Source organism: Siniperca chuatsi, linkage group LG2, assembly GCF_020085105.1.
Source record: "Siniperca chuatsi isolate FFG_IHB_CAS linkage group LG2, ASM2008510v1, whole genome shotgun sequence".
NCBI lineage: Eukaryota > Metazoa > Chordata > Actinopteri > Centrarchiformes > Sinipercidae > Siniperca > Siniperca chuatsi.
Window position 1 is genome coordinate 21,018,656 of NC_058043.1, and position 12,124 is coordinate 21,030,779.

At 42.8% G+C, this 12,124-nt stretch overlaps 1 protein-coding gene across 4 annotated transcripts in view; it reads left to right on the forward strand.

The window, feature by feature from the left end:
• Positions 1-12,124, forward strand: part of foxp4 (forkhead box P4) — a 93,725-nt gene that overhangs the window by 41,242 nt on the left and 40,359 nt on the right. For 3 of the 4 annotated variants that reach the window (XM_044179122.1, XM_044179114.1, XM_044179105.1), the window contains exon 3: positions 9,655-9,744. In XM_044179122.1, the coding sequence (XP_044035057.1) occupies positions 9,655-9,744 (90 nt within the window). Of the gene's footprint in view, positions 1-9,357; positions 9,411-9,654; positions 9,745-12,124 lie in introns of those variants that run through there. The other variant, XM_044179131.1, reaches the window with a different exon arrangement.

The following is a 12,124-nucleotide window of genomic DNA, read 5'->3' on the forward strand; positions in this document are numbered from 1 at the left end:
CTTTTTAAGAGGTTATAGGTCAGCGAGCAAAGCTGACCTCATTAATATTACTGGTCAGTGACACTGGGGTGTGACTGTGTGTGCATGTGTGTGTGTGTATGAGTGTGTGTTCACACTGGCCACCATCTACTGCTTTCTCTATCAAAAAGCAGCAGCTGTAATTGGTTTTAATTGACGTGTGCTCAGATGCTGTGTTTCAGAGTTCGTTAGGGGCAAGGCACTCAAGAGAGAAAGAGAGCATTAGTTTACAACCCCCACCCACACAGGTCAGAAAATCCTCATGTCTTGGTCCTAGTCTCCTCTCTTTTTTTAAAGTCCTTACTCCTTCATTCCCCCACTCCAGATTCACAGAAAGAGATGGACACAGATAGGGGAAGAAAGTGAAGAGTAAAGACAAAATGTGCAATGCTTACAGGGCTGCTAGGCAAGTAGTTACCCTGGAAACAGTCGAGAGCCCGGGTTGCACACAATAGACACACACATATACACACCACGCACACAATAGCTGCAGAGGCCTAAAGTGTTGCTAATTAGCTAGTCTGCGCTGGTTCTTTGTGTGAGCCATTTTAAAGGAGAGATTAGAGTCAACAGGGAGGAGGAGAGGAATGTAGCTCTTCTCTCTCTGCTTTCTTCTTGAGCACTGGGACAGTGTATGACGGCCTTTTTTTTCACCTGACAGACAGAATGCATTTGTTGTCTTGTCAGTTCAGTTTTCCATAAGTAAAAACATATGAAAACATTTTTAGTATACTGAAAAGTAAGGTAGCACTTAAGTTAATCATAAAAAGTGACATCAGTAAATGACAAACTCCTCAAACTTAAAATTCTTGCTGCTTCACCCAAATACTGTAGTATAATAATATGGGTAATGAAAACTTAATTAGAAGCTTTTTCTCTGTTGTCACCCAGCTTTATAAAATTTCATTTATGCTCATTCAAGGACAGATTTCCTTAAGAAATAGAATCTGTTTTATATAATAAAATTTTACTCACCCTTTTCATTGCTTTATAATTAATATCAGACATGTTAACCCCCATTTTAACTCTATTATCTGAACCAGTTATTGGACGTGACAACAAAGGTGAAAAACTTCAAAAAGGTTTGGGTAATAACACAATTGTTTATGAGAACAATGTAATCATAGTGATAAAAACATAACCAAATCAACAAAAATAAGATGGCGTCAAAAAAGTTTTAACAGAATAGAAAACTGTACTCGGCTTTGACTTATTTTAAATTGAAAAATGTGCCCAATCACATCTGGTTGGATTGACCCTGTTACTAAATCACATAGTCCAGTGCATGCACACACTTCCCCATTTTCCTTTTTTGGAACACACCCCACCCCTGCTTCTCATTTGGGGAAGTTAAAGATTTTGTGCTTGTTTAGAAGTTTAGCTTCTTGTACAGCAGCCAGCCTTTGTTGTGCCTGCCCACTTCCGGTGTTTGTACGTGTGTGTGTGTGTGTGTGTGTCTTTGTGGTAAGGGTGGGTGTGAGGGTGTGTCCATCTCCATCGCCACAGCCACAACCAGGTGTAAAAACCCTCTGAACCAAAGACATGAAAGAGTTTTACTTCCATCGAAGCGGGCAGGCAGGCTAATGCTTTTACAGGCCACTGACTAGGAACGTGTTTTTCTGTTTAACCAATAGGCGTCTGTGTGTGTACGTTTGTCTTTATGTGCGTATGTGTCTGTGTATGCATGTGCACATGGCAGACAGTCTCTGTTTGTGTATGTATGTGTTTTCCCTCTGTCTCCTGAGCTGAGTCTTGGCAGTGTCTTGCATGTGTTATTAGTTTGATTTTTTTGGGGGGGGATATTAATAATAACAGCTAAACGGTTTCCATATGTGAGGCCTGGTTGCCAGGCTAGTGCTATCCTCATCATGGGCTGGCCTCGCACAGTCTCCCCTCTCAGGATCTGCTCTTGTTGGGCAAGAGAAGCAACAAGGTCGCCCAGCTAAGACCTAACACCTAAGTGGTCTTGTCTTCCCAGGAGCATGACCAAATGACTTTACTGTCCTACCTTATACAAGATGAGGGCTAAATATTACAAGGTACACTGTGTGTTTGTGTATGTATGTGTGTGTGTGTTTTCCGCTGTGGGCTGGGTCTGTCTGGAGTGAGACCTTCCTCTCTTGCCAAACGAGCTGTGTTGAAAACCGCAGGGAAACTGCATATGTGTATATAATGTATGACGTGTATTTGTGTGTGTGTATGTGTGTGTGTGGAAGGAAACTGCTGTAGAGCTATTTGCCATCAATTAGCGGCCTGGGCTGAGATGAGGCCAACAATACAGAGGGAGCTGCTTTTATAGTCTCAGGAAGGGAGTTCCTCTCTCTTTCTGTCCCTGCTCACCTCATAATTATCTCTGATTGTCTATCTCTCGATGCCCTTTTCTCTTCACTTAACAGAGAAAAGCTGACAACATCTCCTTAGGAAGAGGTAGATTTTTTCTGTGTGTTCAAGATGTGTGTGTATGATGATGAATTGTGTCATGATATAAAGCAGTCCTGGGTATTCAGTCAGCTTCTTTTTATGACTGCGCGAATACCCCTGTGAATCAATAGAAACACTAGATGGGTTTAGGGACGTAGTTGAATGGGAAAGGTTTTCTCGTTCCACAAAACTGAACTGAAGAGAACCATCTGGAAAACGGCAGGGTCCCCGGAGTTTAGAACAGGTCCCTTTTGTGAAAAATAGGATGTAAAAAAAAAAATCTAAAATCAGCCAGGGTTTTCAAACATTACGGCATATTTTGAAGTTCTTTTGGAGTTTGTGAGTTTTTATTGCATTGGCTCTTGAACGCGGTCTTTCCTCTCTTTAATGGTCAGTCTGGGCCCAGAGAAGTTTGCTTCAGCCGTTTTAAAACCTCAGCTCTCGAACGGTGCCTTTATATTGCGGAAACATTACATTAAATAGCTGAATGGGATTGCGGCTGGCTGGTGTTTCTGAAGGTGTCTCAGATAGTTCCAGCTCGGCGGCGGCCTAAACAGATTGAGGTATTCAGTGCCGTTTAAGCTCAGTTATATTGGTGGACAACTGGTTTGAAGTCCACATTGCTATGAGCAAAAACAAATGGCAGGAAAGCTGGTGAAGGGAGGCCGGAAAGACCTGATTAATACCAGAAAAAGAGAAGGAGTACGTGAGGAAGAGTCAGAGGTAAGGGCTGAAGTCTTGGCAGAGCATAGTTTATTTGTAACCCACCGTGAAATTCAGCGGCTTTAGCAGGCTTTGGCTCAGACTGCCCCTTACCCCTATATGTTTACCCCCTGGAAATCCATGATCTGCCCTAAATATATATACCCTGCTCCCTTACACTTCTGATCTATAGTAAAATTGCATCTAACTTTAAAGAATTACAATGTTTTGTGAAATCATTGTATTTTTAATGAAATTATTTCTTACATTGTTCCAATTAGCATAAACAAATTAGGCACGATTGACATGATGAGAACACTTTCTCACAACAGTGTTGCTGGTGTTTCTCCAGTTGCGTTAAGACTATATTCAGTTATTTCTTACTGCAACAATGAAAATGCTCCGTGTTAAAGAGCAAATTACCTTTCTGCCCTAACATAATCCTGCAAATTTCCTATTCAGTTTAAAGTCTGGTGGAAAACATGAGCGTCAGTAAAATCAGCTGCTGTAATGTTTGCTTGGGATAAAAACTTCCAGACTTTGGCCTTGATGGTGAATGCAATGAGATAACTTCTGTTATGAATTGGCACTATATAAATAAATTGAATTGGTTAACAACTACAACAAGCTATGAGACTGTCAATCTTCTCAGCAATTTACAGTAACATACAAGACTGTATATATATATATATATATATTTATCTTCATTGTAAAAATGCTACGTGCAACAAATGTATTATAACCATATTTTGAACATTGATGTGCTGATCCAAAATGTGGCTTTACCTTTAGCTACTTATCTCAGTCCCACAGCTGCCGTCACGGTAGTGGGTCTTTGTCTGACAGTCAAGGGAAGGCAAGGGTCCCCTCATAAGGCCAACAGCTGCATTCACAAGGCTTGGTTTCCATTGGCCTGGACGATCTATTTTAGGCTTCCGTCTAACCCATATCTGCTCTCAGAATTTACTGTGGCGAATAAGGGTATGGGTAACAGATTTCTAGAGAGGAGAGGGGAGGAGGCAGGGCACAAAAAAGACGGAATACTTGGAGAAATGCCAGCCAAACTTTTGTGAGTTATACATTATATGGAGAGGCAGAGGGCAGGCAAGAGACAGATCGGGTGATATAGATGGAGAGAAAGAAAGTAGGAGTGATCTGGGAAAGCAATCTGGTTTTTGTGGTGAGTGACAGTGATGCATTTGATATGCGAGATTCCACCGCGGCTGTAACCAAGCCTTCACTCACATATGCCCCAAAGTCATATAGCAATCCCTCAAACTGTCACCTCTTCAGTAATCTGACTTTGTGTACAGTGTGTGTGGGTGTAAATACTGAGCCAGCTTGTGAACACAGGTGAGCTGATGGTACTGTAGTATCATTGTCCTTTTAACAAATTTACATGCTTTGTAGATTGTGTTACATCTGTTCAGTCTTGTTTCATCTTCTTCTCTGATCATGATTCTCTCTGAGTATCCAGAGAAAGAGAAGGAATCAAAGATAAGAGAGATTTAGAGCCAAAACTACTAGTAGAGAGTAGCAAAGAGCAAGCCACAAGGAATGAGTAAATTAAAGTAGGAGGGGGGTTTCTTGGAGTTTGGAGGTGTTTTCTGGTACTAAAGTGAGGAGGCGCAGTGCAAACGGATACAAGGGATAACAGGGGTGACCCAGGAGGACGGCAGCATCGACGCAGCTTTAGCTCGGCTTTCAGCTTCAATGACAGCACTCCAGAAAGGAGATAGAGAGAAAGAGGGAAGTAAGTGTGAAAAAAAGAAGATCCACCGTTCCTTTCTGAACCCGGTCTCTCTCACTGATCCAAAATCAGACAGCGTGCAGGCCTGTAGAGAAGCAGCTGGGTGTGACGAGCTCTTTCCTACGTCTTCACCTTGTATCTATCTACCCCTCTCGCCATCTCTTGCTCTCTCCTGGGGAAGAAAGGGGTTTAGGAAAGGAGGAGCGGTGCATCAAAAGCCTCTCTTCCCAGGCTGCTGAGCTAGTAAGGTGAAGAGGGGATACTTGTTTGGCACTGGAGAGAGCTGTTGTGTCCGATGCTGCTGAAACATGTGAGTCCAGCCTAGTTTAGCTATGTTGTGGACAGATGAAACAATGAGCTTCTCACTCACCCTCACTTGTGCTCCTTTCTTTTTTTGTATTCTCTTCTTCTTGGTCTAAGAGCAAAGAAATTCGATACCACCTGCCTCCCCCTTGCCCTTCCTAACTCCCTCCCCTCCCCCCTCTCCTCCTTCTTCTCCCTCAAGGACAGCCCACTGTCTGCCCCAGGGGCTGTTTATCTACGGGGGGAGATGAGGAGGAGAGGGTAGAAGGGGGACCGGTTTGTTTCGTTTTGGCCGTCAACAATGGACCTCAGTCTGTGCTGATGGACTACTCCAACATATGGTACCCACCTGTCTCTCTCTCTCTCTCTCTCTCTTTCTCTCTCTCTCTCTCTCTCTCCCCCCTGCCTCCCCCTCCTTCTTTGCTACGTCTCTCTGTTTAGATTGCTTTGCTTATTCCTGCGTTCTCTCTCCCTGTCTCACCCAAACACAGTGGGCAGATTAGAGGCCAGATTCATCACACACACAGACCTGTTTGCTTTAGCAACCTGAGCCAGGCACAGGCACACACGCACACATACACACACACACACATACACATACAAAATCGAGTTAAGGAGGCCTGGCCTTGCTGTTGATGTTGATTATTACTTTTTTGTTCTTATCTGAGATTCAACTCGTAACATCTCGCCACGGTAGGTCGAGTAGAATCCACTTTCACATAGAGTATGGACATGTGCATGTACACACACACTCACATACATAGATTTCTATCCTTTTCTTCTAATGGATCCCCTAACTGCCTCACCAACCCTCCCTCCTTTCAAAGGAACATAGTTGTCAGCCATTTTTCGGAATCTTGTTAAGGAGAGAAACTAGTCTTTACTGTGTGTGTGTGTGTGTGTGTGTGTGTGTGTGTGTGTGTGTGTGTGTGTGTGTGTGAGAGACCCTGCTGAATTAAAGGCTGTGTCAGAGGCGATGATTTACAGAGGGGAGCGATGACAAGTCAGAAGAACTCACACACACACACACACTATGCTCTCAGGCCTCCAAGCTGAGCAGTGACCTCCTCACCCCTCCTTCCCCTTCCTCCTCCTCCTCCCTCCCTCTCTCACTCTAATAAAACCTGTCTGACACCACTGATGTGTGTATATGTGTGTGTGCGTGTTGGTGTGTGTGTGTGTGTGTGTGTGTGCTCCGCGGCAGCACAAAGACTCTGTTGTTGGGCCTCCCTCTTAGGCCTCCCTCATATTTTCTTTAAAGGTGCAGTGCGCCCCCAAGAATGCCACAGGGGGAGCGGGGAGTTGGGTTTGGGGGAGTCGAGGAGGAGCTGGTGAGGGTGGGTGGGTGGAGGGGGGGCATGCTTTACAATGCTACAGCTCACCCAGGTCACAGAGAGAAAAAGGCAAGGAGTGAGTGTGAAGAGGAGAAATGAAAGAGAAGGGTCAAAGAAGAGAAGAGTGTTTCTTGACAATGTAGATATGAGAGTTTGGCTCTGGCTCCGTGTGTGTGTCTGCTTCTCCTGTGGTTCTCTTCCTCCTTTCATATGCTGAGAGTCCAAGGTTCAATTTATTCATCCATAAAATCAGTGAACTTACTGTGCTCCCATCCCAATCAACCAATGGTGATTACAGAACCTAAGACATAAATACCCATAAAATAAAACTATGGATTCAGAAAAAAGCTTCTGCATTTGGGGCAGTGAGCTAATATTACGTCAATAACTTGTAGACAATTTAATATGGGTTTACTAAAACAAAACACATACGAGTCAAATAGAACAGATCATCAGCTTGATATAGTTCATTACATTTAACACATATTTAAAATATGTGTTAAATGTAATGAACTATATCAAATTTTCTTTGCTGAGTCCATTATTTTCTATATTGGAACGCTTCATGTAGTATATAGTGTATTATCACTCTTATACCATTGCCCTTACAAAAGGCAAAAGGAGGATGTGTTTTAACATCCATTCACTTTTTAAGGTTTGTCTGTAGTCTGTTTAAGTTTCACCACTGAATTAACTGGTATTGTAAAGTAAAATAGAAGCACTGTTGCTATGGTTACCTGCAGTTTAGCATTATATTGTGCACTGATTTAGAACAGTGATTCGCTATGGCTGGGCAATAATTAAATATTACCACTTATTGACTTTCATTGGATTATTATGGAAAATTACAATTTTAATGGTCACCTGCCAGCCAATAGTAAACAGTTTTTTATTGTGGTATGGTTTAAAATTACACTTTACAGTATCTAATTTCAGCAGTTTTACCTCTTACCTGTTGCACATTTGAATAAACTGGGATCTAAATTAACAGTACAGACTTTGTTTAAATTTCTAGAGAATCACATGCTTTGTTGGCAGCTCTTGTCTCTCACATACACCCACATCCATGAATACAGGCATAGGAGAGGAGACAGGCATCACCTCTGCTTGGTTGTAGCGTTTATGAAAGCCATAAATGGTTCTTTAATATAGTGGTAATCAGGGTGGTAATTTGGGTGGAATTGTCCCTTATTGTTGCCAGACATGCCTCCCCAACTCCTGCCAACACACACGCATACGCACACACACAGACAAACACACACACACTCACTCTTGGGCAGACAGGGTGTTCAAGGAGTAATTCACACCACATGCCAACAAACTGGGCGGTTGTGTTTTTTTTGTGTTTTTTTTTTTGTCGTTTCAATGTGTGTGTGTGTGTGTGTATGTCTGTGCCTGCTTTAATGCTGAGGTCAAACCAGTAAATGGGAGGGGGTTCCCAAGATTTTTGTTAAAGTGTTAGAATGTATGTGTGTGTGTGTATGAGTGCGTGTAGGCACGTCTAAAGCCACGTCCATGTTTGTGTTTTAATTGCGGTCTCAGCAAAAGTAGCAAGTGTGCTTGATACAGATGGTTTTCATCACTCTGACTGCACAGAGAACTTCTCTCTCTTTCTGTCTCCCTCTAATCTACCCCCTCTGTTTTTGTAATTAAACATTACTTAATGTACCCGAACTTCTAATATGACAATTCATTAAATACGTGACAATACACAGTAAGTGTGTGCTGCACTGTTTCACCGTTCACAAATTTCTGCAGTTGTGAAATGATGCAGTAGAACAGATTTCTGGCTCTGCGTGGTTGAGTAAGCGCTTCCATGGTAAAGAAAAATCCCTCATTCTGACCGTTAATTTGCGGTGTCCACACACATGCATGCACACACACACACTTTCATAAATCAATATTTACTAAGGAACCTTTCCCCTTTGAGTCAGAGGAAGCAAATGTGCATCCTGCTGTCTCCCCTCTCTAACCCTCTGTCATGAGGTTGTGCTTGTGTGTGCTTGTGTGTGTGTGTGTGTGTGTGTGTGTGTGTGTGTGTGTGTGTGTGTGTGTGTGTGTGTGTGTGTGTGACTGTGCGCTTACAGTAAGTGCAAGCCGGCTCTTGTGTTTTGAGATGGGTGTTTTCTTGTTTTGTTTTAGGAGCAGTTCAGACATTCCAACAGAAATGCCTGTTCCTCAGGGACTGATTTGTCTTGATGATAGAGAGCATGAGTCTTTAACAATACAATAAGCAAGATAGTAAAGAAAAACATTCATACAGTTTTTAATACAAGTAAGGGTGAGGAAAATAAAGGAGGTATGAGGAGAGACAGTGGGAGGGATGGCTGAGGATGAGGTGTCGGAAGAATGAATCGGCAATACTCAAGGCCAGAGTGAAGGATTGAAGACCGAGAGCTAGAGAGCGATGGTGTGACTGGTTTGAATGGACAGCACTGGAGGGCAGAAAGGGGGAAAATGGGAAGAGGAGGAGGAGGAATGAAGAGGTGGGTGGTGGTTAGTCACAGCTCTTCAGGGCACATCAGGGCAAGCGGTTCCTTACATCACTCTGACACACACAAACACAGTGCAACTGACACACATGAAGATATGCTGACACACTTCTGCCTCAGAGGATGTGGAAAACCCACTTTGCACCTTCCTCGGAAAAGGGAGGGGGAGGAAGAGGAGGGGGAAAGGGAAAGGGTTGTGAAAGAGAGAGTAAAACAGAGGGGAGGGCAGAGAAACAAAGAATGGAAAGAGGAGATGGTCAGAGTTTGGAGTTAAAGAAGGTTTTGAATGAGTTGGGATTAATTCAGTCACGTAGAGACACACACAAATGCTGTGTGTGTGCCAGGTAGACATCTCAGGTTGAGGAAATCAGACCTGACAGCTTGGCAAAGGTAGACAGTACAGAGAGTGGCCAGTATGAGAGTGTTTTTGTGCTTTTCTTTTATCTAAATTGAAAAAGTATGATTGTATGGGTGTGTGTTGTTTGAAACTGAAAATACACACATGCATTATTTTTTAATGTAAGTTGTAACTTTGAAAGGTGTATTACTTTTATGCGTGTGTTGTTTTAATACTGCAAATATTTGACTGTGTGTGTATGATAAACATCTGCTCATCTCTATTTCTCCCTCGTAGGCGCTCCAGGCAGCCAGACAGTTCCTCCTCCAGCAGGCCTCTGGACTCAACTCCCCTGGCAGCAACGAGGTCAAACAGAGCCCTGTGCAGGTCAGAGCGCACATACAAATGCACATACACACACACACACGCACAAACAGATGCACAACCCAAGTGTTGCTTTGTCAGAATCTGTATAATATAAGCCCCTGACTGCTGCAACTTTGCCTTCACCAACCTGCCACGTCTACTACACAGTGTGATATAGGCGCATACTTTTCTCTCCCTTTCTCTCTCTCTCTGTCTGTCTCTCTCTCTTCCTCTTTCTGTGAGTGCATGTGTGTGTGTGTGTGTGTGTGTGTGTGTGTGTGTGTGTGTGTGTGTGTGTGTGTGTGTGAATGAGGTCTTTGTAGTGATTGGGTGGTGAGCTGTTTTCTGAGTTGAATTCCACAGTAAGCAGAGAAAGTAGGGGTAGCTGGAGTGCAGGATCTCCACTGAAAGACACTTGAGGAGGAGACACACACACACACACAGCACACACACATTATTACAATCAGTGTATGGGGATGAATATCACACATGGCATTACTTCTGGCAGTTCTTTACAATTATGTGATGTGCAGAGTACATGCAGAAGTGTGATTTGTAGCTATGTCTCATATCAATAAAGTGGGGCCATGGGTCTACTAGAGCAGCAAGCAGTCTGGCTATTGCGCTGCTCTTCTCATTAACGTGCTACACGATAAACAGACAGCTGGGCCATCACAGTGTGGGAAATGAAGAAAGAGATGGATGAGAAAGAAAGACAGATGTGAGTCAGAAGCAAGGAGAAGGTCAGATTTCATTTGCAGTGTCTGAAGCCAGTAAGGTGCTCATGGGAAAAACTTTTCAGATTTAAAGGTGATAATACTGTGTGTATTATTTGCAACTTTGTTTTAGAGTGATATGCTACAACATTTATGATGGAAATGATGGACAACATGGAAATGATAAAACATAAAATTCATGTTTCATGGAAGCATTTTCATTTGTTCTCATAAATATTTGGTTTACATTTCCAGCAGCAGCAAAAGCGGTTTGTTTGGAATAAACAGAGGAAGAGCTGGGTGTTTAGTATGAACAGCAGGGGCCTCCATGAAAGAGTAGGAAAAGAAAAAGAAATCAAATAGAACTCAAGCGTCATCAATAGAAAGACCAAAGAAGAATATTTTGCAGTGTCGGCCACACAGTTTAATTGCCAAGTGACCTCTGGGAAGTGCAAAAATGCCACCGAATTAATGACTGCTTATTACTGAAGATGTCAGAAATGAAATAAAGTTTTAAAAAAGGGGATCTTGCGGATTACACTTTAATCAAAACCTGAATTGGAATCAGAATCACTTTATTTACTCTGGATAAAAACTGGCAGTTAGAGAAATTACATGGTGACTTTTAAGGGGCAAGAGAATAAAATAAATACTGTCTTATATCTGTATTATATCCATATATCTATATTGTTAAAATATTCTAAAGATTGAAATTGCATTTATACTCTAAATCAACACAAAATGTTGCACATATGGCCTAAATTAATATTAATACGTCTCTGACTCTGACCTACAGCACGGTCTCCTCTGTCTCTGGCTTGTCCTCCTATACCCTTTTCAGACCTACACACGTGGTTTAAATCCAGATTGGCGGTGGACCCAAATGGGTCAGTGTGTCATCAGACCCTCCTTCTGACCTGGGTAAACATGTTGGACACTACTCTGCTTTGGCAATTCTATCAGGGATGGGAATTGAATTAAATGTTACTGATGTTTAAACAATTGTTCTCTCCCTGACTCGTCTTAAAAAGAGCTAAAGAGATAGAGGGTGGGGAAGTAAGACAAAGCGAACATTTAGAGGGAACTGAAACTGAAAGTTAACATGCGATGTAAATCTGCTGTTTAGCAATGACGTGTAGGTAACTACAGTCAGGTCTCTGTGAACGCTGACAAGGGATTAACCTGTGAGAGCATTCTCACATGAATGGGGTTGAACGCACGGTTAACCTGCCTCATACTTGCATCTCTTATATGAAAGAGTATTACCTTCCACTGCCTTCCCTCTCTCTCTGTCTTGAACACACACACACACACACACACACACACACACACACACACACACCACTCTACCCCTCCTCTACTCTTAACATCTCTGTCTTGTTTGTCTTGTTTGTTGGTGCCTGGCCTGGCTAGCCTCTCTGTACTCTCCAGGGCATCCACGCTACATCTCTGTTGTCTGAGCTGTCAGCTCACATGGCCCAACACACCCTGCCACCACACACACGCACACACACACACATACACACACCAGAATTTACATTTGTGTGAGTGTTTGTACTTGGATGCCCACAGTCAGAAACAGGCGCAAACACCAAAGCACAAAGTGTTGTTTGTGTACCTGTGTGTAGCAGCAGCACTGATGTTGTTTACTAGACCTCACAACAAACCTGACTACTAAGGTGATG